This window comes from Megalopta genalis, unplaced genomic scaffold (genome assembly GCF_051020955.1).
Source record: "Megalopta genalis isolate 19385.01 unplaced genomic scaffold, iyMegGena1_principal scaffold0037, whole genome shotgun sequence".
NCBI classification, from domain to species: Eukaryota; Metazoa; Arthropoda; class Insecta; order Hymenoptera; family Halictidae; genus Megalopta; species Megalopta genalis.
Genome location: NW_027476106.1, coordinates 914,323 through 942,239, shown reverse-complemented (window position 1 = coordinate 942,239; position 27,917 = coordinate 914,323). Strand labels below are relative to the sequence as shown.

The window sequence follows — 27,917 nt, the reverse complement described above, 5'->3', positions numbered from 1 at the left end:
GCTTAGTATTTTTGCTCCACGTCATCGTCTTCCTAACACGATTTTGCATGGTGGAGCGTGGGGGATACTTGGCCGCAGTTGAGCGAAACGACGATATACGCGTTAACCCGCTACGCTTAAATGGCGTCTCTGTGGCGCCATTATCAATCGAACGCGGCGCGCTTTTCTGACGAAAATACGATTGCGAGTGTGTAAGTTTATTTAACGATATTTTTCAACGTGTTTCTCAAGATATCCCTTCGAGACAGGTTAGTGTGATACAAACAACATCGACAAATATTTGACAGAAATAACGAAACTATTACCAACTTGCCTCTAACGTTATATATATATATATATATTCCTCTAACGTTATCATTATCCTTATATGTCGATATTCTGTCATAACCAATTGAACAAATTTGTTCCTTCAAATCGTCAAGGTTATGTCAACAACCTTGTCATTGCGCGTCTTCGCGACGTTATACGTTATTATCGAATCTACTCGATCTTCGTGCAAAATAACAATTTTGTTCAGCAATCGTTTAAAAACAGGAATTAAATCGATTAAAACAGTCGTAACAACACGCTTCGTTATATACATAATTATTCTAACGTTATAATTATCCTCTATTTCTCTGATCAATACTTTCAATAAATGCATAAAGATCCGCACTCTGCTTGTCACAAAAATCATCTTAATGTACTTGATATTTTCGATCTTAAAGTTCCGGATAAGCGACTCGTTGCGAATTGGAACCTCCGCGATGGATCGCTGATCGGTTAGGAACACTGTGCTTCGATCCGGAGGCGCGTTCGCGTCGCGTCGGCGCGATGGCGTTCGGCGGCGATTGGCGGCGGTCGGCGTTGATTGGCGGCGGTCGGCGGCGGTCGGCGCTGATTGGCGGCGGTCGGCGTTGATTGGCGGCGAGATCCGCGGAGCGACGGCGGCGGTTGTTGCGCAAGCCCAGCACGGCTCGATACCGCTCCGCCGTTACGCGCCGATCGATAAGCGCTGATCTGCAAAAGCGTTGGCCGCCGTGGTGGTGTCGGACGGTGCGCGCACTGCATGGCGACGTCGACGTCGACGACGACAAAGACGGCGACGAACACGGCCGGCCGAGAGCATCCTTAATGTCAGACGCGAGCCGCCTCTCGGCCTCAGTTTTGTTTACCGTGTCCTCGCGTAAACAGCGGAGAGCCGGCGCCGACGAACACGGCAGCAGCGATGAGGCCCCGTTCTCTGCCTCTGCCTGCCACCGTCGTCATCCTGATCCTGATCGCGGTACCCGGCCTCGACGGTGACGGTATCTCCTACAACACGTAAGTGTTTTTTATTCCGGTTTTTCGTTCTCGTCTCTGCACAGGTTTTTACCACGATCAATCGGAACCGTTCGACGACGTTCCACGGGAATCGTTTCGCACCGAGAATTCGCTGGCTTCCCTCGGCTCGTGACACTCGCTGCCCTCGACACGCGCCACCGTCGAAAACGTGGCGGCCCGCGCTCGCCTGTCACTTTACTTCACGCCGCGGCGTTTCTTCCGTGAATTTTCTTCCAACTCGGCCGCGTCGAGGATCGCGTTCCGCGTTCGCTCGTTTCCCTCGCTCTGTCAAGCTGCCCTCGGCACGCGCCGTCGAAACGTGGCCTCGCGTCAACTGTTCTCTCGCATCGTTTTAACGCGTTCATCGCGCCGTTACCGTCTAATTTATACCGCGCGATTCCTTCGGAGATTGCAACGGGAATTTTTCTGCTCGAAAAATCTGAAATAAACGCGAGATAGTCGATTCGATTCGGACCTGTCAAAACGTGGCTCACCTGGTCTCGCGCCACCTGTATTTACACGTTCTGTGTCTTCACCTCGAAATTGTCTCGCTTCAAAAATTAATTAATTATCGGCCAAGCGAGCTTGTCGATTTAATCGATGCAACGCGAAAATTGTAAAACCGTCGGCGTTCTGTTCTCGCGTTAGGTTCACGCGTTCGCTGTTTTTTTTTTACGTGGTTTGTTCCACGGTGTTCCCTCGTTCAGGCCCGAAAATTCGTTTGTTTGTTTTTTAGAGTGAGATCGAGATTCGCTTTTCAATTTGTTTGCTGTCCGTGCAATCGCGGGCGACCTGTTCTCGTGACATAACCTCTACGCGCTCGCTGTTACTTTTCTCAAATTTTAATAGTGGGATATTCCTCTGGTCTGCTGGAAAAATTAATTCACTCGTCGGCAAATCTATCTATTCAATTAATCGACCTATAAAATTTAAACTGTTCTTGCATCAGCTTAAACACCGTTCACTGTCTTCTCTGACCAACTTACATCATGCGATCCCTTTGTTCAGCTTCGACAATTAATTCACTCGAATCGAGCCGTTCGATTTATGTAAATCCAAAATATAGAAATATATAATAATATATAATAATAATAAAAATATATAATGATATTATATATAATATAATATATAATAATATATAATATATATAATAAATAATAATAAAATATATAATAATATATAATAATATAATCTCCAAGCCAGAGTATTTCAATTTTATACCTTTTATACAATCTAGTGCATTTTGTACATACGAGATTTTGTATTTTGTAACTCGTACAACAATAACTTTTAACAATTTTTTTTTAAATATAAAGAAATTTGAAGCGTGACGTAACAATTGTTTGCGGCGCCCTAGAGCCGGCACTCGTGTGCGAAGGGTTGACAGCGATGCGTGCAACGCGAGAACCGTGAAAACGTGGGCGACCTGTTCCCGCGCCACCATAAACGCTAAACGCACCGAGGTTCTTCGAGCGAACTTAACACGTTGAATGCCACGCCGGTTTTACAGAAATAGTTCGTGGCGCCATGATGAATTTGCTTTTATATGAAAATGTCTCGCAATCCGGAAATGGGAGGTTCCCGAGGTCATTCGAAGCAACTTTTACCTTTGTGAAAATTTTCTCCGCGGCTTCGTTTACGAGTTATTAACGAAAAACAGTGACCAATCAGAAGCGAGCTCGGCTGGCGCGCGGCGGCCCAGCCAACGAGCGCGCGGAGCCCGGTTCCGCTCATTGGCTCGGCCGTCTCGCGCCAAATGATCTCGCCTCCGATTGGTCACGGTTTTTCGTTGATAACTCGTAAACGAAGCCGCGGATCGCATTTTCGCTAAGGAAAAAGTTGCTTTGAATCACCTCAGGAATCCCCTACTTTCGGATTGCGAGACATTTTTAGGACACCCTGTATAACGTTGAAATATTATCTGCAATAGATAAGTTACAGTGTATAACCATGTTTGACGTGTTAATTGCGACAGGGGTCACTGTTTGAATTGACGATGGTAATAATACAAAATTTTAGATATTGACATTTGTTTTAAATTTTATATATAGAAATATATATATAATTTATATATAATTATAACTATAAGAATGACTTGCGAAAATATTTGAGCACCTACTATGAAACACTTTCCAAATTATAATAAGTATGTTGTACAGTGCCTGCAAAAGTATTATTAATACTGTATACAGATACGACTGTCTAGATTGAATAAGTAAAGTTTCGAACGGGCCGAGGAACATGCACAATAGTTATGAATCGCGTTTCACAAACGTAAATTTCGTCGAAGCAACAAGAGCGTTCGAGCGCGCGGAAACGCGACCCAAAGAATCAATGACAACAAAGTTTTTCAGCCGCGCGCAATGTAAACAAACACTGTTGTTGGTCTCCGTTCGCGTGTCAGTCATGGTTCAGCGTTCACAGTGGTCGTCCTAGCATTCGTGTGCTGTATCAAAATATATATATAAATATAAAATATATATAGAATATATAAAATATATATATAATATATATAAATATAAAATAATATATAGGATACATAAAATATATATCCTAGGGTGTCTGAAATCTCTGAAAACAGAGAGAATTAATCGTTAAGTGGCGTAAAGAAGGGAAAGACGAACGATGAAATTAATAAATTGTTAAATACAAATGGATCTACGATATCATTAAAAAAAAAAAATAGAATCTGGTAGAATTGTGAAAAACAAGTGCAGTAAATTCTCCCTAATTTTCCTTCAGCTTATATAAACAAAAATGGACAATTTGGGAAGAGGAGACACGATTGTTCGAGACTCGCGGCTGTTGTTTCTATTATCTTTGTTGATAATCGGTGACTATGAAAATGACTCGCGACAGTACATTTGAACATTCACTATGAAACAAGGTATTTGATGGTACATGTTCAAATATTTTCGTGAGACGCTAAACGTAAACATTCGCGGTCTAATGATTATTGTAGCTGCTCGATGGACGCGTTGTTCTCAAAATATCCACTGTTTCCTTGTCAAGCTCGAATCAACTCTTTGTCTTCCGGTTCATCTTCATTCGCTGTTCGTCTTCCGATTCGTCTTCCATCGCTCTTTTTCTTCGCTCTTCGTCTTCCTTCGCTGTTCTTCTTCGCTCTTCGTCTTCCTTCGCTGTTCTTCTTCGCTCTTCGTCTTCAAAGCTGTTCGTGTCAAATTTATCCTATTTAATAAAAATTTTAATAAAAAGAAAACGATTTTGTATAGCCGTCACACGAGTGCAATAAAAATAAAAATATCAATATATATATATATATATATTTCTAATATAATATAATGATATTACAATATAACATATATAATATAAAATAATATAATAATATCATAATATAATTTGTATATAATATAAAATATATAATAATATTATAATATAATATGTATATAATATAAAATAGTATAATAATATTATAATATAATTTATATATATATAATATAAAATAATGTAATAATATCATAATATAATTTATATATAATATAAAATAATAAAATACAAAAAGGAAGAAATAGCGTAGCATACACATATAATAAATATATAGCAGATACAATAAATACAATGCAAATCTCTCGCTCCTATATATCGTCGATACCAGCCGAATCGGGCTGCGCTTGGCGAAGTTTGGAAATAGTTTGGCGGTGCATGATGCAAGAATTGGCACGATTGGAGGGGCGGGGACGGGACGAAAATCGATGTACCCGTCGCGTTCGATGCGATAATTACAGTGATCCGTGACGCTGTTTTTTGGAAATACGCGGACGATAGAGCCGAGTTCGGAAAGGAAACCTCGATCTCGGTGAAGACGGAGGATTTCACTTGGCGCAACGATGTCCCCGGGGACCATCGCTATTCAATCTACAGGGTGTCCCGAAAATGTCTCGCAATCCGGAAACGGGAGGTTCCCGAGGTGATTTGAAGCAACTTTTTCCTTTGCGAAAATGTTCTCCGAGGCTTCGTTTACGAGTTATCAACGAAAAACGCTGACCAATAAGAGGCGAGCTCGGCTGGCGCGCGGTGACCCAGCCAACGACCGCGCGGAGCCCGGTTCCGCTCGTTGGCTCGACCGTCTCGCGCCAAACGATCTCGCCTCTGATTGGTCACTGTTTTTCGTTGATCACTCGTAAACGAAGCCGCGGATCGCATTTTCGCTAAGGAAAAAGTTGCTTCGAATCACCTCGAGAATCCCCTGCTTTCGGATCGCAAGACATTTTTGGGACACCCTGTAGAATCGAGAGTTCTGACCACGAAAGGTGTCCGGTGTTCGCAGAGCGAAGACATGGGCGCACAAATTGGGTTTCGAGCTGTCGCAGTTGGGCAAGTACGTGACCAACGTGGAGAAGTTTCACGAGAGCTACAAGCAGGCGGAGGTGAAGCCTGTTGATGGCGAGGCGCTCGTCCGCGAGATCGCCAGGGACATTAAGGCGATGATGGAGTCCAAGATCTCCGCCATTAAGGTAACTCTTCTTACAGCCCCCCCCCCCCTCAGAAAAAGCAACTCGATCGCTTCGCTGCTTAACGGACTTTAATCGCGGTTCAACCTCGGCTTTCATTACGATTTCGATTTCAATGTTCAGTTGTTCGAAACATAACATTATATAACATTACAAATGTAACATTAATCGATGTAAAAATGTACAAAGAATGATATAATCAGAAAAGTTTTACGCGATCTTTTGTCGTGAATTGCTAAAGATTACTGAAGTAATCAGGTACGTATGGTCCTCGCGCGACAAGAACGCGTCTTCGCGTTTACGTTCCCCCTCCAGCTGTCCCGCTGTCGGTCGCTATTGGTCGAAAACGGTGACGCAGATCGACGGCGGTCGCTAGCGGCCGATAGCTGCGACAGCGGGAGGAATGTAAACACAAAGGAGTATAAAACATATTTACCATAGGAAATATTACATTGTACTTTTATTAGTATAAAAATTAATTTCAATATAGCCTAGTTAAAATTAGTGTGTCACCCGTGCAAGTGACTCACGCGGCACTGAACGTATTAAGTTATTCCTTCCTCCCTTTGTTTTTCTTTCTTTTCGTTTTCACATTTCATCTTGCGTCGAAGTTGTTATTACCGTCATTATATTTCTATCATCATTATTATTATATCATTATCATTATGTTATTAAATTATATATTATTATATTATTAATATTATATTATTATATTATATTATATATAATAATATATAATATATATAAATATTATATAATATATATTATTATATTATATATTATCATTATATCATTATTAATATATATATATATATATTAAGTTCGCTTTGCAACGGCAGGTTAATAAATAATAGCTTTCAATTCGCCAGAGGATCATGGACGTGGCAGAGACGTCGGCGTTGTCAGCGCCGGACGCCGATCCGCCGGAATCGTTTAATTACATCAACGCGAAGAACAACACCATCGAACTGAAGCACAGCTTCCACTTCGGCGGCCAGGTTAATCTGAACATGTCAGCGGTCCACGTGCCGACGAACGTCTACGACAGGGCGTCGGACGTGATCAGGGCGATCAAATGGTCCGAGGAGCTCGACAAGACTTTTATAAACAACTATGAGCAGGACCCGTCGCTCTCGTGGCAGTACTTCGGCAGCGCCACCGGCTTCATGCGACAATATCCGGCGACCAACTGGTTCATGGAGCCGGTCGATCTCTTCGACTGCAGGACCAGGAGCTGGTACATCGAGGCCGCGACCAGCCCCAAGGACGTCATCATTCTGATCGACACGTCCGGCAGCATGACCGGGATCCGCAGGGAGATCGCCAGGCACGTGGTCAACAATATCCTCGACACGCTCGGCAACAACGATTTCGTCAACATCATCACGTTCTCGAACGTCACCAAAGAGGTAACAATCCGTCGTCGGCCAGACCGTTGACTTTCGGCCGAGAACGCGGTAGAGATGTCTCTGTATTTTCTCAGTAATTTCTGCCGGAAATGTTAGGAGGTTAGAGTCGAAACCGTCGGATCCGAGAATAAAATAAGTCGCGATTCTTTCGGCATCGCGGCTCGATTTCATAGAAACTCGGGACAGTCGGTAAAAAAGGCAGCGGCCAGCATATCGGTGTACATTAATATGAATGCTAGAATTAAAAGGATGACTTAATCTTTTTATTTCTAATTGTTTGCCACGATTCGAGGTTATGTCAAAATTATTCGGAGGCCGCGTGACACGATTTGAGGGTAATTCGGAGGCCACGTGACACTATTCGACGGTCGCGTTGACTCTTAGCATCGACGGAGCAGTAAATTACATAGGCGTAGCGCTAGCGCAGGGAAATTCACAGCAACCTGAGATATAGCATTTCCGGGAGTAATTACTGTTTTCTGTTATCAAAACATGATATAATAAATTCTCTCTAATTGAGGTCAGCTTGTATAGAAAAATGGACAATTTGGGAATAGGAGATACGATTATTCGAGCTTCCTCTTCCGAAAATGTCCAGTTTTGTGTATAATCTGAGCGTCAATTAGGGAGAATTTACTGAAATAATCCAATATAAAAATATCAAATATAGAAATATCTCCAATATAAAATATATATATTTATTATATATATAAGATATAAATATAAAGTAAATATATTTATATATTATATATGTAATAAATATAAAGTAGATATATTTATATATTATATATATTAAATATAAAAAATATATATTATTATTATATAGTAATTAAATAATATCTTTTAATATCAAAAATATTTAATATTATCAAAAAATAGTATCTTTAATCATGAAATAATATTAAATAATGTATAAACATACATATCACTATAATATTATAATAATATGTATAACATAAGTATCTCCGATTTCAAATATCTCTTCGAGCATCCAGCCCACTTTGGCACAAAAGGGTCTCTGCGGTCGATTAAATTGGAAGGTCGCGCGCGCGTTGCGGTGCCCGCAGGTGGTGCCGTGCTTCAACGACACTCTGGTCCAAGCGAATCTGGCGAACGTCAGGGAGCTGAAGAGGGCGATCTCGAATCTGGACACGGAGAAGATCGCGAACTTCTCGCTGGCCTTGACCACCGCGTTCGAGCTTCTCGAGTCGTATCGCGAGGAGAGGGAGGGCGCGAGGTGCAACCAGGCGATCATGCTGATAACGGACGGCGTGCCGTACAGCTACAAGGACATCTTCGAGACCTACAATTGGAAGGACAATCCGGACGAGCCGTTCAAGGCCGACATGCCGGTCAGAATATTCACATATCTGATCGGTCGGGAGGTGGCGGACGTCAGGGAGGTGCAGTGGATGGCCTGCGCCAACAGGGGATACTTCGTGCACCTCTGCACTTTGGCCGAAGTCAGGGAACAGGTGCGACACGAAGAGTTCGAAGGAGGAAACAAATAATAATAATCTGAGCCGTTTATTTTGAAAGTGGCTTAAGTCACTTTACCGTAATGAAAAGTGGTGATTTTTTAATGTTTATACGAAATTATTTATACCGAGAGAAATATCAGTATCCTGAGATAACGAATACAAGTAAATCTTCTCGAAAGTTGGCATCGATATTTTTAAACGTGTTAAAACGCAAACCCTTAAATATATCGACTTAAAAACAAAGTGACTTATATGCCACTTTCAAAATAAAAGGCTCGTATATCATTGCGAGCGTTTCCAGTCGCAGTAAATTCTCTCCAATTGACCCTCAGATTGTACACAAGAATGGGCAATTTGGGGAGAGGGGATACGATTATTGTTATTATATATGTTATATTATTATATATTTTATTGAATAGTAATATATTATTATACATTTTATTATATAGTATTATATGTTATTATACATTTTATTATATAGTATTATATATTATTATACATTTTATTATATAGTAATAATAGTAATAGTTAATATATATAATTAAATAATATAATTATTATATAGTATTATATATTGTTACATATTACTATTATTATATAGTTATTGACAATCGTTAACTATAAAAACGAGCAGCAAAGCTCGAATAATCGTATCCCCTCTTCCCAAATTGTCTATTTTTGTGCGCAATCTGAACTTAGGGAAAATTTACTGTACTTCGACAGTTCATTTAGTAAAAAACGAATGGCACAGCGACAATTCTGGCCTCGTCTTAAATCTTCGTTTTTTATTATTACTGCTACTTATTATAATTGCTATTATCGCTTGTTATAATTGTTGTTATTGCTATTGGCGATGTACATAATAATATATTATATATTATATATTATATATTATATATTATATATTATATATTATATATTATATATTATATATTATATATTATATATTATATATTATATATTATATATTATGTACATAATAATGATAATTTGAGCGACAATTAGCCAGAATTTATTATAAACGTTCTCCGATCGCTTGCAGGTGTTGAAATACGTGCCGGTGATGGCTCGACCTCTTGTTCTGGGTCGCAACGACCACCCCACGATTTGGACGCCGGTCTACGCGGACATCACGGACCCGAAGATGACCGACTGGCTGTGGGAGCAGCGCGAGAGCGAGGAGCAGAAGGAGAGATTTCTCCGGCTGCACAGAAGGAAGAAGCTGTATAACGCGGAGGAGAGGGACCGCAGGTTCGTGAAGAAGCAGAAGAAGGCTCACGATCAGTCCGGCGACCTTCAGGAGTACAGGCTGATGACCTCGGTCAGCATGCCGGTGTTCGATCGCCGCGAGAACGCGGTAAGACATTCAAGATCGATCGTAGCCACAGTCACACAGGACGAGTCTCCGCCACTTCTTCTTCTTCTTCTTCGTCCGAACCTCACGAAAAAAAACTGCTAGGGCTCCCCCTAAATTTGGTCGGATCGCGGCCGCAAGAGAGCGCGCGCCGTGTCGTCACGGCGCGAGAGGCGAGAGGCCGCACGAGAAACGAGAGAAATCGAGCGGCCTAAGGTATTCCCGATAAATAACACGTGACGAGCTTTGTCATCGAGAATAGATTTTACCGTTCCCTCCCCGTCACCGTTTACCGTTAACCCCGTTCTATTAATATTTCTCGCAACGATGTGCACCCGCGCGAGCATCCGAGCCGCTGCTGTCTGATCAACGCACCACCGATCGCCTCCCGGCCGATCATACCAACCCCCAGGCATGCTCCCTGGACTTCGAGAAGTTTTGCCGAAGCGATGGCAACCGCGTTGCATTCGATGCAGAAGCAAGTTCTTTAGATGTTGGAAAGAATTGGCGCGTAGCTTTCGCTGCTTTCGAGATTAGATTGATGGGCGTTCTTCGAAATGGTCGTTTTTCGAAACGATTTCGTAATTTGTTTGAAATCGAATATATCCTATCTTGTAGTGGAGTCTTCAAGCTTTAATTTGAACTAAGTTGCAGCAGAAAAGGGCCGCGGGAATGCATTTTATAATTGACTTGAAGTTTCTCTTTAAAATCGGGGCACGTTTCCTTGAGTCAGCAGGTGATTCTGATTTTTCGAAACAGGTGCGCAATTTGTTCTGAAACTAAATTAACCCTGTCTTATTCTACACTCTTCAAGCTTCAATTTGAACTAAGTTGCATTAGAAAAGGCCCGCGGGAATGGATCTTACAATCGACTTGAAGTTCCTCTTTAAAATCGAGGCACGTTTCCTCGAGTCAGCTGGCGATTCTGATTTTTCGAAACAGCTGCGTAATTTGTCCTGAAATTAAATTAATCCTATCTTATTCTACACTCTTCAAGCTTCAATTTGAACTAAGTTGCAGCAGAAAAGGCCCACAAGAATACAACTTAAAATCGATTTAAACTTTCTCTTTAAAATCGAGGCACGTTTCCTCGAGTCAGCAAGTGAAACTTTTTGATTTTTCGAAACAGCTGAGTAATTAGTTCTGAAACCAAATTAATCCTATCTTATTCTACACTCTTCAAGCTTCAATTTGAACTAAGTTTCTTCAGAAAATACTCACAGAAATACAACTTAAAACCAACATAAAGTTTCCATTAAAGTCGAATGGTTTTTGTTCGATCAGTTCTTCTCAGTTCTTCTGAACAGTCTTCGATCGAACCTCGATTCTCGCAAGATGCGGTGACCTTTGATGACCTTGGCCGAGCTGGAGCGACGATTCCGATCAGACAGCAGCGAAGCGTCGCGGTCGAGAGTTCAGCCGGCGAATAAAAGCCGACGTTCTCGATTCGCATATTCGCCGTCGGATTAGCAATTAGCATTCACCGGCATAATCGAGCGATTCGTTCGTCATTGTCGCCACTTCATTCACATGAATCGCAGCGATCACCCCCGCCGTCCCCCACCTTTTTTTTGAAGCGTCTCGAGCCAGCCCTCCGTCGCGCGTCGTTGGACGGGCTGGAGAGCGCCGCGGAATCAGACCGATTTTCCTTTGGTTTTAAGTTCCTCTTTGTCCACAGAACATCACAAGGCAGGTGCTGGTGAACGAGGCGTACTGGGTGACAGAGACTAGAGAGGTTGGCAGCAAACACAAACAAAACACAAGCAACGTTGTTTCAATGCATAGAGCCCCGTAACCCTTTCGCCTTTTATACTCGCGCGCGGCCTGCACCCCCGCCTCCGGGATGATCCCTCCTCGAGGGAGGATATCGGAGAGGGTTGTCGCCACGTCGTGAACCCGTTTCACTTCTTTGGTAAACGATTCATGCACCGCGATCAGCGATTCTTTCGCCGAAATGACTGTGTCTCCGAGCTGGCTTCCAAGCTAGCCCGGAATTTTTGGATCTTTCCAAACTATCTCGACATTTTTCATAGACAAAATTCAGCCTATCTTATTCTAGACTCTTCAAGCTTTGATTTGAGCACAATAACGTTTGAAAATCTAACGGGAAATACAACTAAAAATTGACTTGAAACTCTCAATGAACGTGAAGACATTTTTCTATTAGCGAATCACTGAGATTTTTTGATTTCCTGATAAGATTTCGTAATTTGTCTTAAACTTAAATGCTATCTTATTCTAGACTCTTCAAGCTTTAATTTGAGCTCAATGACGTTTGAAAATATCCACGGGAATACAACTTAAAATCGATTTGAAGCTTACAATGAACGTGGAGTCATTTTTCTTTGAGTCAATGGCCGAGATTTTTTGATTTTCTGATAAGATTTCGTAATTTCTCTTGAACTACGTTGATCCTATCTTATTCTAGACTCTTCAAGCTACAATTTGAGCCCTACAACGTTTCAAAATTCCGACCGGAACGCACCTGAAAATCAATTGGAATCATAGCTTCGTCGACGATCCGACCGAAATGTTTACGTAAGCCGATTTCCATAAAAAAAAAAGAAATTGTTGAACCAAAGAAAGGGAATCGTTCACGACGGTTGTAAAAGATGCAAGGTAATCCGTAATTGCGCTCTAGTAATGGTTTTGGTAATAAAGTCTGCATGAGAATGAAGTTTTTGAACGATCAAGAAAAGTTCCAGAGGCGCGCGAAGAAGGCCGCGCGGCGATCTTTTGTTTCATTTAGGTCCACGTTCGTCTCTCTGGTATCTTACTTTGGTCTAACACTAGTTCTGGACTTAGTTTAATCATTAGGTAGGTTTAGGTACTTTAGTCTACCCTGTGCCCTGTTCGAGACGAGTAGAAACACGGATAATCCTGCCCGCCTGTTGGATTGCGAACGGCGAATACCTCCTGTTGATATTATTATTATTATTTTTCGTTACTTTTTCTTACTTTCTGTTATTGTTATTATTATTATTATTATTATTGTTATTATCAATCTTTTCATCATCATTCAGTAGAACTCTGGTTCTGGGGTGACGTACGTTCTGTGCTAAAAAAAAAAAAACTAATATAGCGAGAGTAAAAGTATTTATATATTTTTTGGTTTCGGCTTCGAGTAAACGAAACGGCGTGCACACAAACGCGTGCACACGGTACGGATTGTTCCGTTTTTTCTCTCCGATGCTAGATCGAGTTAGACGAGTAATCTAGTAGAGCTCGGTCGGTCACCGTTCCGACGACCGTTTCGCCCTCTGCGAGCCCGGACACGAACCTTCGTTCATGAAAAATCAACGAACGAATTAAAAAACCGCGATTGCTGTTACTCGCATGCCATAAAAAATATTAATATATTCAATATTGATATATTAAATATATATATAAATATTATTATTATTATTATAATATTAATATTATTAGAGAGAGAGAGAGAGAGAGACTAATAATATTAATATTATTATTATATACATAAATATTGATACATTCAATATTGAACGTATAAAAATATTACGAGATTCATTTTTAGAACTATTATTATTAGAGCTATTATTACACCCTATACAATGTTAATATAATAGTAATAAATAGATTTTATTACTATTATAAAATACCGTAGCATCTGAGGCGTCCGTAGTAATACCCGCGCTTATCAAAAAACGGCAAATATGGCGGACGTCGTGAAATCGGTGAAACAATAACACGGCGCGCAGTCGATAAACTGGACCGCGCGAAACGAAACGGTAATTGCATTATTAATTTCGTGGCCGACGTCGACGTAAAATCCGGACGAACGGATTTTATTATTTATATATTAATAATATTATATATAATAATATATAACAATATATATAATAATAATATATAATAATAAATATATAATAAATATATATTATATAATATATATGTATAATATTCGACGGTTATATATTAATAATATTATATATATTATATTATATATATATAATACATATATAATAATATAATAATAAATATATATTACATATATTATTACATAATATATTATATATATATATATAATTCGACGCCGCAACTATAAATCGAACGGTATCCATGAGATCGACAAAGGGGAAACTGGATCGACAGAACGATAAACGGCCCCGCAAAACTGTAATTTGATCATTAATACGTAGGAGAGCCTGTGTCAGACATTAATTGCTCTTTTCACATTGCCATTATATACTTTCGATCGATCACACTGTTATTATTATCATCATCATCATCATAATAATGATCATCGTCATCGTCATCGTCATCATCTTTGTTCTTTCGTTGACTTATTTGAGAACCGTAGTTGAGCTAGTTTTATTTATACATCCAGCCGTACGTCAGAGATGATTGTTTACTTTAGTATTATTATATCGTTACTTTACATACTAGTACAAGTGTGTCTTTAGAGGAATTTATCATTGTGATAGCATTTATTGGAGAAGGTAGATACGCTTATGGTTATGCGACTTGGGATGATGATGACTCGTAAAATACATTTTTTTCGATACACCGAACCAACTCGGCCCCACCCCGGATCGGGATCATTCTGACATGGCACTGTGTTTCTTTGCGCAGACACGGATCGCCGATCTTCTCGGCGTCGCCGGCACGGACGTCCCAATAGAAGAGATCCAAAAGCTTATGATGCCGCATCGGGTGAGCGAGCGCGCACGTTTCTCCATCTGCCGTCGAAACGGTTAATTAATTACCATCGGTTCGTGCTCGAAATGGAAAACAGCGGCGCCGTATTTAGCCTAAAATTTATACGCGAAGGTTCTCACGGTCGCGGATGGGTTCTCGTAGAAAAAAAAACATGACTTGATTTTCATAAAAATTGGCGTGCCCATACTTTCGGGATTTTGCAAAATATTATAGATAAAAAGGGGTTTAAAAAATAGAATACTCGAAATATAGACGAGTCGAACGAACCTTTTTATCGCGAGACATTTTCGGGACACCTTGTACAATAAATAATATATATAACAATAAAAAATTCGGTGCTCGGTTTGCCAGCCAGGATAATTAATTAACCGTTAACGTAATGAACGAAGATATATTCACGGAATGCTTTTTTAATCTGTTCGAAACAGCTCGGCGTCAACGGATACGCGTTCATCGTGACCAACAACGGTTTCATCCTGATTCATCCCGACCTCCGTCCAGTGGTAAATGATCCTTCGATCGAGAAGTTTCTTTGATCGCTTCCACGTAGAGTACATCATTTAGGCTTGGCGAAGCTCTCCAATCGTATCGTCCCGCGTTTTCGATGCAAGATATTTATTTACATGTTTTTTTTCGTAGATATTGTCGATACGTAGGGAACGATTCGTTTCTATGATTAATCGAAGATGCGATTGCAGTTCCAGGGCATCCTGAAGCCGGCGTACAACAGCGTCGACATGGCGGAGGTCGAGCTGATGGATCAGGATAGAGGACCGAGAGAGTTCGACGAGGCGCTTCTAATGGTAAAATATTGTATAATATTATAATATAATATATATAATATAATAATATAATATAATATATATAATATAATATAATAATATAATATAATATATATAATATAATATAATAATATAATATAATATATATAATATAATAATATAATATAATATATATAATATAATATAATAATATTATATTAACAAATAATATTAATATTATGTAATATTGTATGTATAATTAACCATGATAATAATCACCATGATGGAGAATGTAACTGTAAATTATGTTCGCTTCTTCTCTCGTTGCAGCTTCGAAACGAAGTGGTCAATCAGAAGAACGGTAGCGCGCAGCTTCACACGAAATATCATTACGACGACATGGTAATTAGTTCGATATATTAACACTATATATAACTATATATATATATATATATATAATTATATATTTTACATACTTATATAGACGTCTCAACAATGTATAGCTTCGTTACTTCTGCGAGCTTAAAAAAAAAATCTTCCTGCCGACTTATTCCTAAAATCATTATATTTGAAGAAGATACAATTAGAAAGAAATCATTGCCAATGAGAATCCGATTAAATTCGAAGGGACCAACGAACTGAAACTTTTCGTTTGTTGCAGAAACGTGTGGGCAGAGTGAAGAGGAAGTACGATCACACTGAAATACTGAACACACCGTTCACGGTGGTGGTCAGCCTGCCGGAACATGATCGGGGCGGAAGCTATCGCGTGCACGGAACCGAGGAGATACATCGCGCGCACGTTACTGGTACGCACGTTCACCGAAACAAGAGAGCAATCAGCGATTCGTCGTCCCTACCTTCACTCTCTCGGCATAGCTATTGTGTCTGATTATCTATTTTAGTGAGCAATCTGAGCGTCAGTTAGGGAGACATTACTGTAATCTGAGCGTCAGTTAGGGAGACATTACTGTAGTCTCAGCGTCAGTAAGGGAGACATTACTGTAATCTGAGCGTCAGTAAGGGAGACATTACTGTAACCTGAGCGTCAGTAAGGGAGACAATACTGTACAATAATGTCTCTCTAATTGACGCCCAGGAGCCTTGCGGTCTATCTTTATAGTTATAAATTGTCCACAATTATAAAAATGAGCCGTCAAGGCTAGAATAATCGTGTCTCCTCTTCCCAAATTACTTTAGTGGACAATCTGAGCGTCAGTAAGGGAGACATTACTGTATCTCCTGCATCTTGCAACGAATGCAATCAATCTTGACTCGACACAAAAAGGCCTCTGTACTTTACTTCGCTCTAACTCTAAGATTCTCTTTCTAGGCAAGAACGTGTCGGACTATTTCACTGGTAAAAACTGGCGGGTGCATCCTCATTGGTTGTACTGCAAGTGAGTCTCTCCATCAGTTATCACTCCGACGTATTCTACATAAGTCAACAGTGAAATCAGTGAACGACGTTTTGAAATTTCTTGATCCAGATATCATTTCGAGGACGAGCGACCGTTCGGTACGCCGGAAGCTCAGCTCCTTCACTTCCTGGAGCGTATCCGCCAGCCAGCCTGGAAATGGAAAGACATGAAACAGCCGTCCCAGCCGCCGGAATACTCGGCCACGAGTTCCGGTAACGACACCCATCGGAAATCGAAACGTATGCATCTAAACACGGAACGTCGGAACGGTCGCGATCGCGCGAAACAAATCGTTTCGAGAATGATATGGTTTCTGTTTGAACAGCCACGGCTTATAAAGCGGACAAGTACTTGTACTACTGCGACAGGGATCTGCTTCTGAGCCTGGTGTTCGACGCAAAGGTAACCGAATGGTTTGCGAACCCCAGCACCACGCGCGAGGAAAAAGGGTGAGCATCAAAAGAACGATCTGCCTCTAATTAGGATTCTGCGTATCGCATGGGACACGCGGTCTAGAAAAAGCGAGTCTAGCGAATATTTTCGAGACAAAGAGGTGGACTTCCTTTGCGATGGCGGATCTATACGTTTCATAATTCTGGAAAATTCGCACTGGAACGACGCAGCAGCTGTAGCAGCGACCAGTTCGTATTTGGCTTTTGAAAACGAGACAATTGCCGCGATAAATTAAAAGCATCGTTACTTTTTAATTTAAATTGAAAAGCACCATTTTCGTGCACTCGGTTGTTCCCAGTGGCGAGAATTCTGATTATGTAATAATCCGCCATAGATTCTTCGCACAGGAAGGAAAAGATCAAGGCAGTAGGAATTCTAAAAGTTCTGAGCAATTTGCAATTAACACGTTGAACGCCGCGTCACCTATATATGACTGATTTTGGAGGTGATTTATAGTAGTTTTATTTGCAACACAACTATGACGAGTATAGACGATATAGGGTAACAATAAAGTATAAATATAATATTTATATATATAATTAATATATATAATATAATAATATTTAAAGTATAATATTTACTAACAGTATAAGTAACTTATATTTAAATACGTTTTTAAAATATTATAACATTTTATTAGCTATGATGGAACTCGTTAAAACATTGTAAACATAATTAGAGTGATTCTGGACATTCAGGACAATACGTTATAGTCGTTTGTAATTTTTTCTTTTTGCTTCGTAGCGCCGAGAGAAGCTCTAGGCGATTCACGCCGGACGTTCAACGTGTTAACGAACAATAAAAGATTAATTGCGAAACACGCTTCAGGCTTGCTATGGAAAAAAAGATGAAAAATCAAACGATAGTGATTAAATTGAATCGGATTGAAGATTTTGCCGAGGATGAATGCGAAAAAGGCGCCGGCACCACCGATAGAATTCGAGAAATCCGACTGTGCGGTTTATCAAAGAGACAAGCGAAACCGTTCCCTCTGTATGTGCGTGTGTGTGTATATATGTTTCCGTTCTCTGCACAATTATCTCTTGTTCCGTTCTCTTATTCTTTTCTTCTGTCAGGATAACGAAACGCGCCCGTTCCTTTTTACTAATACTTGACCACTTTGACGCCATGCAGACCTTTAGCTAGGCTGATGAATCTGCTGCCCAGGTAACGTCCACCACAAACGCACCTTACGTTTTCATTTAGAGGCTAACGATAATAATCTTATTCGTTGTTATTATCGCTTCTTTTGTGCCAGCTTCTCTTGCGTCTCTCTCTCTCTCTTTCTTTCTTTCTTTCTTACTTTCTTTCTTTCATTCTCTCTTCGACACCGGTTCAGTTCGATATACTTTAACGTTCTCCGAGCGTTTTACTTTCTTAATTCACCAGCAAACTTGCGTTTCAATATGTACGTTTAATCCTTCTGCGACTCTTGATCGGCCGTTTCGGATCACGAGCCGTGATCTTTCAGAGCTGCTGCAGCCGTCTCGACCGGGAAGAAGCATCCGTTTGGGGAGCCTGGAACCGGAGGATCGATCTTAAAACCTTCCAAACTGTACAGTGTAGCTGAGAGATCCTTGGGGACTTGCTTGCAAAGCTATCGACCACCTTGAACATTCGTTTCCAGAATCGTTTGAATCACAGTGCCCTAAAATTGAGAACTAAAGTAATCTCGAAGTCCTTGAAGAAAAACTTCTTCAAGCAGTGGCTGCTGAAGTACTTACCACCGAAAGTATTGTTTCAAAAGAATCACGCGTTGCAAACGAGTCGCCAAAGCTCCGCCGTATCGCGCTAGCTTTGTACTATAGAAAAGACTGGACAGACACGAAGTCTGTTCTCCCAGAAGCAATCATTCCAACTGGAAACGTAACGTGTTGCTGTTCTTATAGGAAAGAGTTCCAACAACGTTTCGGCGTGACGGTCGCGTTCATGGCCACCCACAGCGGCCTGACCAGATGGCAAGACTTCCTCACGGACGAGGAGGGCGCCATTCCCGAGGACCACTTCAGCAAGATGTACCCGAGAGCCATAGACGAAGTGTGGTACAAGCGAGCCGTGGAGCAGAACTACGTCCAGCCGGAGAGCTTCGTCTTTTCTGTGCCAATCGACGAGGAGGGCGCCGACAACACCACCCTCGTCACTGCCAGTCGTGCCATTTTTATCGGTAACAACAGCTGAAATACACAGCAGGACTAGTAATAATTGATGTCGTTTTTCCGATACATTTTTCAAAGTAATTTATTTAAACGAAACGAAACGATTTAATCGACGATACAGTCGACGTTGTTTTCGACTACTTGTGCCCAACGCTCGGGTAGCATCTTGATCCCTCTGTCGTAAAATTCTTGTGATTTTGATCGAACAAATTCGGTCGAGGCGTTTTCGAGGCACTCTTCGATTATCGAAATGTTTTCCAAGAAGAACATTTCGCGAGGAACGAAACGAACGATAATCGGATGGGGCAATGTCTGGAGAATACGCAGGTTGCAGGAGAACTTGCCATCCCAAACCGGCGTAGTTTTTCCGCCGTGATTCTTGCGGCACGCGGTCGCGCGTTATCGCGACGAAGAATCACGCCCTTCCGATCGATCGGCGCGGGTTCTTTTTCTCTCGCAGCTCAGTCGAACCTTTTCAATTGTGCACTATACGCTTCGCTTGTAACGGTTCGGTTGGTTGGCAAGAGTTCGTAACGAAGAATTCATTTAAAATACCACTAAACGCGCAACATCACCTTTTTCGCGTGCGAGTCAAGCTTTGGCGTGGGCCGCGGCGCCTCGCTTTCGTCCAACCATCGCGGCCGTCTCTTCGGATCAACGTAAAGCACCCATTTTTCATCTCCGGTAACGATTTGCTCTAAAAACGGCAATCGGTTTCGACGAGAGAGGAGCGAACCGCGGATCGCGACTCTTCGATCTCGGTTGTTTTCGCAATGCCGAATACGCTCTTCATCCGCCATCCTTTGACCCTAGTTTCGCAAAGTAAAACAGTTCGAACACAAACTTTTTGCAGCGAAGCTTGTTAATCACGCGTCACACTTTTTGTATGTATCGCGCGTTCGTAGGTTATGTCGATGAAGTCAGCAGCGAGAAGGATTCTAAACGAACGCTAAGAAACGACGCTAATTATTACCAGATCTAATATGTAGAAATCGGATCTCCGACTTTGCGAATTTCTTTCGACCGAGAGACAGCCGTGCGAGTGTTTTCTGCGTTTGTTCTCTCCCGAGGGAAAACACAGGCATATTTTCGTAACGTTATCGCGCCGGCTCGAACGCGTTCGACGCTTGTCGTATAATTTTTGTCAGTGAACATTCGAATACAGTAATGTCTCCCATACTGACGCTCGGATTGTCCACTAAAATGGACAATTTGGGAAGAGGAGACACGATTATTCGAGCTTTGCGGCTCGTTTTTATAATTATTGACAATTTATAACTATAACAATAAACCGCAAGACTCGAATAATCGCATCTTCTCTCCCCAAATTGTCCACTTTTCTGCGCAATCTTAGCGTCAATAAGGGAGACATAACTGTACGCTTCACACTGTTTGCATGTATCGCGCGTTCGTAGGTTATGTCGACCAAGTCAGCGGCAAGCAGGATTCTAAACGAACGCTAAGAAACGACGCTAATTATTACTAGACCTAATAGTTTCGCGCGTTAGTCTGCAGCTTAACAGATTAATATATTTAATTCAATGAATCAGACTTACTCGAATTAAACTTGATCGAATTACCTTGTCATTACTAACATTATCGGACCGTTCTCCAGGAAGCCAAACGGCGAGGGCGCCAGCAGCAGTAGTCGGTTTCCAGTTCGAGCACACTGCCCTCCAAGGACTCTTCCAGAACATAACCTTCAGCTGCGAGGGCATCGGGTCTTGCCGCACGCACTGCGGCGCCGAGAACTGGGCCTGCTACCTTGTCGACAACAACGGCTACGTGATCGCCGCCGAGGACGAGGCGAACGCCGGCAAGTTCTTCGGCGAGCTTAGGGGACCGATCATGTCGAGCCTCGTGAAGGAGGGCGTTTTCGAAAGGATCAGGATATTCGACTACCAAGCTGTCTGCTTCAAGAGCATGCACACTTCCAACATCGCGAGTATCTTGCTCACGGTGAGGTCCTTTCGCTGCCGCCGATATTTGAGCCGTTTATTTTGAAAGTGGCATAAGTCACTTTATCGTAATGAAAAGTGGTGATTTTTTTAATGTTTATACGAAATTATTTATACTGAGAAAAATATCAGTATCCAGAGATAACAAATAGAAGTAAATCTTCTCGAAAGTTAGCATCGATATTTTTAAACGTGTTAAAACGCAAACCCTTAAATATATCGACTTAAAAACAAAGTGACCTATGCCACTTTTAAAATAAACGGCTCATATATCATTGCGAGCGTGTTTCCAGTCGCAGTAAATTCTCTCCAATTGACGCTCAGATTGTACACAAAAATGGGCAATTTGGGGAGAGGGGATACGATTATTGTTATTATATAAGTTATATTATTATATATTTTATTATATGTTATTATATATTTTATTGAATAGTAATATATATTGTTATACATTTTATTATATAATATTATATATTATTATATATAATATATTATGTACATAATAATGATAATTTGAGCGTCAATTGGAGAGAATAAACGGCTCATTTGCGCTTTAGCAGAAAATTAGTAAACGGGGCGCCAAGCTGGGTCACAGATTTTCAAGTCTCGTTGCTTTCAGCCGTGGAAGAACATTCAGAAGATAGCCACCTGGCTGTTGGGTCAAGCAGCATGGGCTTGGGCGAAAGCTGGCATGTGGGAATCCGAATATGCTGAAGCATTTGCTTACCCGAACGAGGACGAGGGCATGCACAGAGATTATCAGGAGAGCGAGGAAAAGTCGCCGGTCGACCCGAAGGATGAAAAAATGTTCGATCAAAAGGTTCTGATCAACCGCACGCGGCCGGAGGCTTGCGACCAAGAGGTATATTAGTTTACCAGAAGATTAATTTGCTTAATTAACCGATCACTCCCAAAGAATACTATGTTGCTAATTAGGATTTAAACGCGAATGATTCTTACACGCGAGGCGGCCCAGCCAACCAGCGCAACGAAGTCCAGTTCCGCTCATTGGCTCGGTCGCCTCGCGCCGGCCGAGCTCGCCTCTCATTGGTCACCGCTTTTTCGTTAATAACTCGTTAACGATGCCTCGGAGAAAATTTTTGTAAAGGAAAAAGTTGCTTCGAACGACCCGAGGAACCCGCCACTTTCGGATTGCGAGACATTTTTGGGACACCCTGTATATCGTAACAGACATTTATTTAATTGAACTGCCGAAAATTGTCTAAAATTAATTATGAAGGTTAACAGAGGAACGGTATGGCAAGAACTCTTTACTTATAACAAAGCATAATCAAAGTATGATGGGTTATTGTTGACTCAAATGACCCGAGGTACCCACCGCTTTCGTATCGCGAGACATTCTCGGGACACCCTGTATACTATAGAAAAATATCAACTCACGTTATTTGTCCAACAGGTGTACCTGTACCTGCGGAACGTGTCGTTCGACAAGTTCGACGTCGAGCAGGACATAAACGACAGCTGCATGAGGTCGTACATCGTCCAGCCGGTGGAGTTCAGTAACATGTTGTTGCTGGTGGTGAACACGGACTGCACCGACACGGAGTCGCCATCGTTGAGCGTGCTGCCGGAGGAGGTGATGTACGAGAACAACTCCCTGGTGTGCCAGAAGGCGCTCATCACCCTGAGGAGGAAGAAGCCCCAATCCTGCATCCGCACCCACTCGAGGGAGAGCGAAATCAAGGACCTGTGCGGGCTGGCTGTGATCGCGACGCCGAATATCTACCTCCTTACACTGTTGCCGACCGCGTGCGTCCTCGTCAGACGCGTCGTCTTCGGTCATAATTAATTTACCCGGCTCGGAGACCTTCATCGTATAGGGGTTCGGGGCCAACGACGGCAAAGGAGGTGTGTCGACACACTTCCCTCGCAGCGGCCCTTCTTCGTCCTTCGTGACCGTCATAGAATCGCGCTAGCGACGCTCTCGAGCGATGAGATTACACTTGCCAATCATCGTTTAGCTTTTCTGAAAGAAAGAAAGTACAATTCGGGCCGATTCGTTGCGAAGTAATCGATGTTCTTTCTTTTCTTTTTTTTTCTCTCTCTGTTTTGTCATAGTTACCGCGATTTCAAGGTATTTTAGGACATATCTATAGCAACGCTGTACTAGCGGGTACACGGTCTCCTTGGTGCTGTGTGCTGCTGCTGTCTGCTGATTGATCGTCGAGTCGGCTGTCGCGCCACGCCGCGCAGGCCGGGTCTTCGCGTGCGCCGCCGTCGGCCATGATGGACACTGTCGTAATCTCCGAGGGTCGGTTCAGGGTTCAGGCTATTTTTTGTATACAGGACGTCCCGGAAATGTCTTGTAATCCGGCAATGGGAGGTTCCCGAGGTCATTCGAAGCAACTTTTTCCTTTGCGAAAATTTTCTCCGTGGCTTCGTTCACGAGTTATCAACGAAAAACACTGACCAATAAGAGGCGAGCTCGGCCGGCGCGCGGCGGCCCAGTCAACGAGCGCGCGGAGCTCGGTTTTGCTCATTGGCTCGGCCGTCTCGCGCCAAACGATCTCGCCTCCGATTGGTCACTGTTTTTCGTTGGTAACTCGTAAACGAAGCCGCGGATCGCATTTTCGCTAAGGAAAAAGTTGCTTCGAATCATCTCGGGAATCCCCTACTTTCGGATTGCGAGACATTTTCGGGACACCCTGTAGAATGCTCGGCAGACGATGGGCCCCGTCATCTCGTGTATTCGCGGCGCGCCGGCCGAGAACCCGAAGAGGACGTCCGCGACTCGGTGCCGAAAACTAGTCCTAACAAAACAAACGACCTTACTGCCCGGAATACAACGCGGTATCTGCTACGTGTGCGCCCCTGCTCGACCCCTCGTTGTCATTATTACTTTAGCCCGAGTCGGACATAGATTGGCACAATTTTGTTTGAACGACGCGTAAGAAGTTGCACGTTGATTTCATTGTACGGGCTGTGACCTGAAAATTTTGCTTCTTTCTGGCATCCATTAGAGTTCGACGTTGATTTCTTATGTTCTATTAACGCCTTCGTGGTCGATGATGGATCAAGAGGTCCGCTATAGTATGTTTCTGAGAAGAGTACACCTGAAATAAAATGTCAGATGTCCTTTTATGAGAAACAGACTAATGGATACTCAACCGAAAATCAAAATAACTGAAACGTTTCGAAGCGTCTTATACCGATAGAATGAGGGAACAACGGAGGAAGATACTTCCTCGTCAACTATGTGTTCTGTAATTCGCAGGGGGGTTGATTCTTCGTTCGACAAATTTTAGACCACTGATGTAATCCGAGTGTAGTTAATGCTTCGATTAAATTTCCGACGGAGAATCGCACCCTGTGCAGGTTTGTCGTTGATCGCGAGGCCATTGTAACGCTGGTTTAGAAAATTATAGTTAGAGCTGTAAGTCCGAACTTCGATTTACTACAAGAAAATCATTTCTTGCTGGTTTCGAATTCTTTTTTAATATTTCCTGCTACCTCGACGACGAGGTACGATACTTAAAATCCTCCGTTAAACATCATTGTACGACCAAAGTATGCATGAAAATAGGTTTAAAGTTCTGTTGAAAGTTGTGCGAATTCATAGAACTCTGGCTGAATCGTGCACGGTCATAGAGTCGAGTAATATAGCATTGAGCATAACAGCGGAATTGCGGCTTGCCCTAGGCACGAATCAGCGTGGAAGTAGGCGACTTCCGGCCATAATACGCGTTGCTCGCTCGCGAACCGAGCTTGAATATGTACCACCGAGTACGAGGAAGTCAATTCGGAGCTCGTAGGTAGCACGCACCTACGTTCCGCGGTGTAATCGTCGAACGGAACTTGTCTCGATGATGAAATCGCATTTGACCGGTCGGTTAATTCGCTTACGCCAGCCGCCAGTGAAATTTCCAGAGCGATAAAGCAGTTAGGGCTTGATTAGGGGTACACTCAGAGCAGGGCCGTAACACATGTGTGCGCGCGCGCACGCGCATGTTCTCGCGATACCATGATAATATATGGTATACACGTTTCACGACAGATTTTTGCGCTTTGTACATTAACCGAACGTAAGACGGTGTCGTCGTTTGATATATATATAGAGATTACGGATATTAATTTTGTATATTAATGTATTATACAAAGACGTTACAAGGATGTGTGCCTTTGGACACGCGGTTCGAGAGCAAAACGATTACCAAAGAGAAGATAATCTTGTTGTATGTTTTTCAAAATAAAAAAAACAACTGAACTCTCTACCACGCCGGTTCTCTGCTTCCTCGAGCGGGATAACTGGCGCTCTGTTCGCGGCCAGGTACAAAAATATGTGGCGAGTTTCAATGCCGAAAAACGAATGAATGTTACTTGTATTACACAGAGTTTATTACCGATTTGCTATGTACAATGGCTTGCCTATGTAAAATGAAGTCGTTTCTTATCAAAATCTGTTGCCGAACGTTTGAATGAAATCGTCCTTCCCTCCAGCCTACATTTTCGATTTACCGCCCAGATTCTGCACTATCTCCAGCAACATCTTCCACTGCATGTCCTTCTGAAGTCTTTCCTCGAGCTCCTCCAACAATTGGCCGCCCTTCATGAAGATCTTCAACGAGTGTATCGTGCCGTTTGATATTCTATGATCCGTCACACGATCTTGATTGTAATTGTACGTCCTAATCTTCTCGTTCCTGGCCTTCATACCCATTTGTTTTCTGCGCAACTTACTGATAAACGTGCTTTGGTTCTCGGACTGTTGCTCGTACAAAAGGCTCCTCAGTTTCATTACAGCCACCTTCTTATTTTGGATCTGAGACCTACTCTCTTGACAGTTTACAACTATGCCGGTTGGTACATGGGTTATCCTGACCGCTGAGTTTGTGGTGTTCACATGCTGTCCACCAGCACCGGACGCTCTTTTCGCTTCTATCGTCAAATCTTTCTCATCCAGCTCAATTTCTATGCTCTTAGGTTCCGGCAATACGATCACTGTAGCTGTACTCGTGTGCAACCTTCCCGACCTTTCTGTCTCCGGTACCCTTTGCACCCTGTGCACTCCACCCTCGTACTTCAATTTGTTAAACCCCTCGGAACTTGTCACTGCTATAACAGCTTTCTTTATACCACCTAAGTCGTTCTCGTCCAGTTCTATTATGGAGTATTCCAATCCCAAGTAATCCAAATGCCCCGTATACATGTTCATCAGATCCTTGGCAAACAGCATAGCCTCTTGCCCTCCTACACCTGGCGCAATTTCTAATATAACATTTTCATAACTATCGTCGTTCAGATGCTCCAAGATCACGTTCAATATTTTATTGTCTACATCTTGAAGCTGTTGCTCGTACAAAACTTCCTCCTCTTCGGCAAGTTTCTTCATCTCCGCACTATCGCAGACTAAAAAATGATTTCATCGTTATATCAATATTCACTTTGACGTTAAATTAATGTACAAAGTAATGGAACCATGATGTTTCTTGCGGAACTTACTGAAGAATGGGTCCAGCATTTCGTAAGAGCGTTACAAATTTATTTTACACCACGTATATATCCAGTGGCGAATAGATGGAAGAAACTGGATTGGTTACACTCAAACGACCAGACCCTGCATCGTCTCCTGCCTTGTAATCTTCATCGGCCAATGAACCAACGACAAGGTAGAAGGTACATTTTATCTATGCGACCATTTTAGGTTCCCTAAAAAAGGAACTTGTTCAGACGAGGTCCCATTACTTTGTGATCCGACTGTTCGTATGACTTACCAAGATCCTCCAAGCTCTTCATGGACTCTATTATATTCAGTTTATTTTCCAACAAGCGTGGCAACGCTCGTATTCCTAAAATTTCTCTGACAACCTCATTTTTTACATCCCCATTTTGATGAGCGTCCACAAGGTGATCCAAATACTTTCTCACGTTCGCATCAGCCGCAAGCGATTTCGTTTCGGAGCTGAACGAATCGCTGCACAGCGATGGCAGTCTTATTTTGAGGTTAGGCACCAATGGAACGCGGGATTCGAGAGTCTTGATTTTATTAACGGTGTTAAATACAAGTCCTCGTAGGTGAAGCATGTTCGGCGACCGATCATATCATATAAAAAATACTTATCGAACGATACATTCAAAAGAAAAGCATCGATAAATCCCGAGACGCGTTGATGTTTTCAAGGGAAAGCATGCGACAGCATCCGAAGCGCATGTCGTCTGCTAGCAGGATGGAAAACTTTGAAAAAATACATACAATTAATATAATTTTCTGAACACTGTATACGTGTGTACTCGAAATTAATATAAATTATTCATTCCATTATATTTAATATCTATTTTCCTACCGGAAGATCTATTCCCATTAAATTCAGGACAAAAAATGAAACGATCTACACAGCATTCTCAACAGCTAGGCTTTTTTTCTATTGGTAACAGCAGGTTGTACACCATTTCGATAGTTTTTGTAATCTCGATTCAATTATGTTTATCCTGCTTGCATACTATTGAAAAACACG

At 42.1% G+C, this 27,917-nt stretch overlaps 2 protein-coding genes and 2 long non-coding RNA genes across 14 annotated transcripts; 1 reads left to right on the top strand and 3 right to left on the bottom strand.

Annotated features, from left to right (window-relative positions):
• Window positions 1-569: 569 nt before the first annotated feature.
• LOC117221300 (uncharacterized) lies at window positions 570-2,292 on the bottom strand. The gene is made up of 2 exons (XR_013035345.1): window positions 1,355-2,292; window positions 570-1,293 (listed from the first exon to the last, which is right to left on the bottom strand). It is a non-coding gene; the product is annotated as an uncharacterized LOC117221300 (long non-coding RNA).
• stj (voltage-dependent calcium channel subunit straightjacket) lies at window positions 1,168-25,861 on the top strand. 10 transcript variants are annotated; one of them, XM_076527681.1, is made up of 19 exons: window positions 1,168-1,302; window positions 5,591-5,777; window positions 6,644-7,183; window positions 8,251-8,658; window positions 9,707-10,021; window positions 11,697-11,753; window positions 14,609-14,689; window positions 15,124-15,198; window positions 15,394-15,498; window positions 15,787-15,858; window positions 16,118-16,265; window positions 16,790-16,856; window positions 16,947-17,116; window positions 17,218-17,326; window positions 18,465-18,497; window positions 19,220-19,494; window positions 21,102-21,445; window positions 22,064-22,306; window positions 22,862-25,861. In XM_076527681.1, exons 1-19 carry the CDS (start codon window positions 1,208-1,210, stop codon window positions 23,252-23,254), a joined length of 3,717 nt encoding a protein of 1,238 aa, XP_076383796.1. In that variant the 5' UTR covers window positions 1,168-1,207; the 3' UTR covers window positions 23,255-25,861. The 10 variants fall into 10 exon arrangements, with proteins under 10 accessions (XP_076383796.1, XP_033328021.1, XP_076383790.1 ...); XM_033472130.2 differs by having other exon boundaries at window positions 17,203-17,326; XM_076527675.1 differs by having other exon boundaries at window positions 15,382-15,498.
• On the bottom strand, window positions 18,614-19,225 carry LOC143261128 (uncharacterized). Its single transcript, XR_013035346.1, has 2 exons — window positions 19,055-19,225; window positions 18,614-18,978 (listed from the first exon to the last, which is right to left on the bottom strand). It is a non-coding gene; the product is annotated as an uncharacterized LOC143261128 (long non-coding RNA).
• On the bottom strand, window positions 25,779-27,628 carry mRF1 (mitochondrial translation release factor 1). 2 transcript variants are annotated; one of them, XM_033472242.2, is made up of 2 exons: window positions 27,177-27,628; window positions 25,779-26,811 (listed from the first exon to the last, which is right to left on the bottom strand). In XM_033472242.2, the coding sequence occupies exons 1-2, from the start codon at window positions 27,484-27,486 to the stop codon at window positions 25,904-25,906; spliced, it is 1,218 nt and encodes a 405-aa protein (XP_033328133.2). In that variant the 5' UTR covers window positions 27,487-27,628; the 3' UTR covers window positions 25,779-25,903. The 2 variants fall into 2 exon arrangements, with proteins under 2 accessions (XP_033328133.2, XP_033328134.2); XM_033472243.2 differs by lacking the exon at window positions 27,177-27,628 and adding an exon at window positions 26,905-27,090.
• Between the last annotated feature and the right edge of the window lie 289 nt (window positions 27,629-27,917).

Bases quoted from the DNA above. Each gene is read 5' to 3' on its own strand.
- mRF1 (XM_033472242.2), bottom strand. From the start codon at position 27,486: ATGCTTCACCTACGAGGACTTGTATTTAACACCGTTAATAAAATCAAG. The intron at 26,812-27,176 runs GTAAGTCATACG...ATCATTTTTTAG, and splicing joins GAAGAGCTTGGAGGATCTTG to TCTGCGATAGTGCGGAGATG.
- stj (XM_033472127.2), top strand. From the start codon at position 1,208: ATGAGGCCCCGTTCTCTGCCTCTGCCTGCCACCGTCGTCATCCTGATC. The intron at 7,184-8,250 runs GTAACAATCCGT...CGGTGCCCGCAG, and splicing joins TCTCGAACGTCACCAAAGAG to GTGGTGCCGTGCTTCAACGA. The intron at 15,199-15,381 runs GTAAATGATCCT...GATTAATCGAAG, and splicing joins ATCCCGACCTCCGTCCAGTG to ATGCGATTGCAGTTCCAGGG.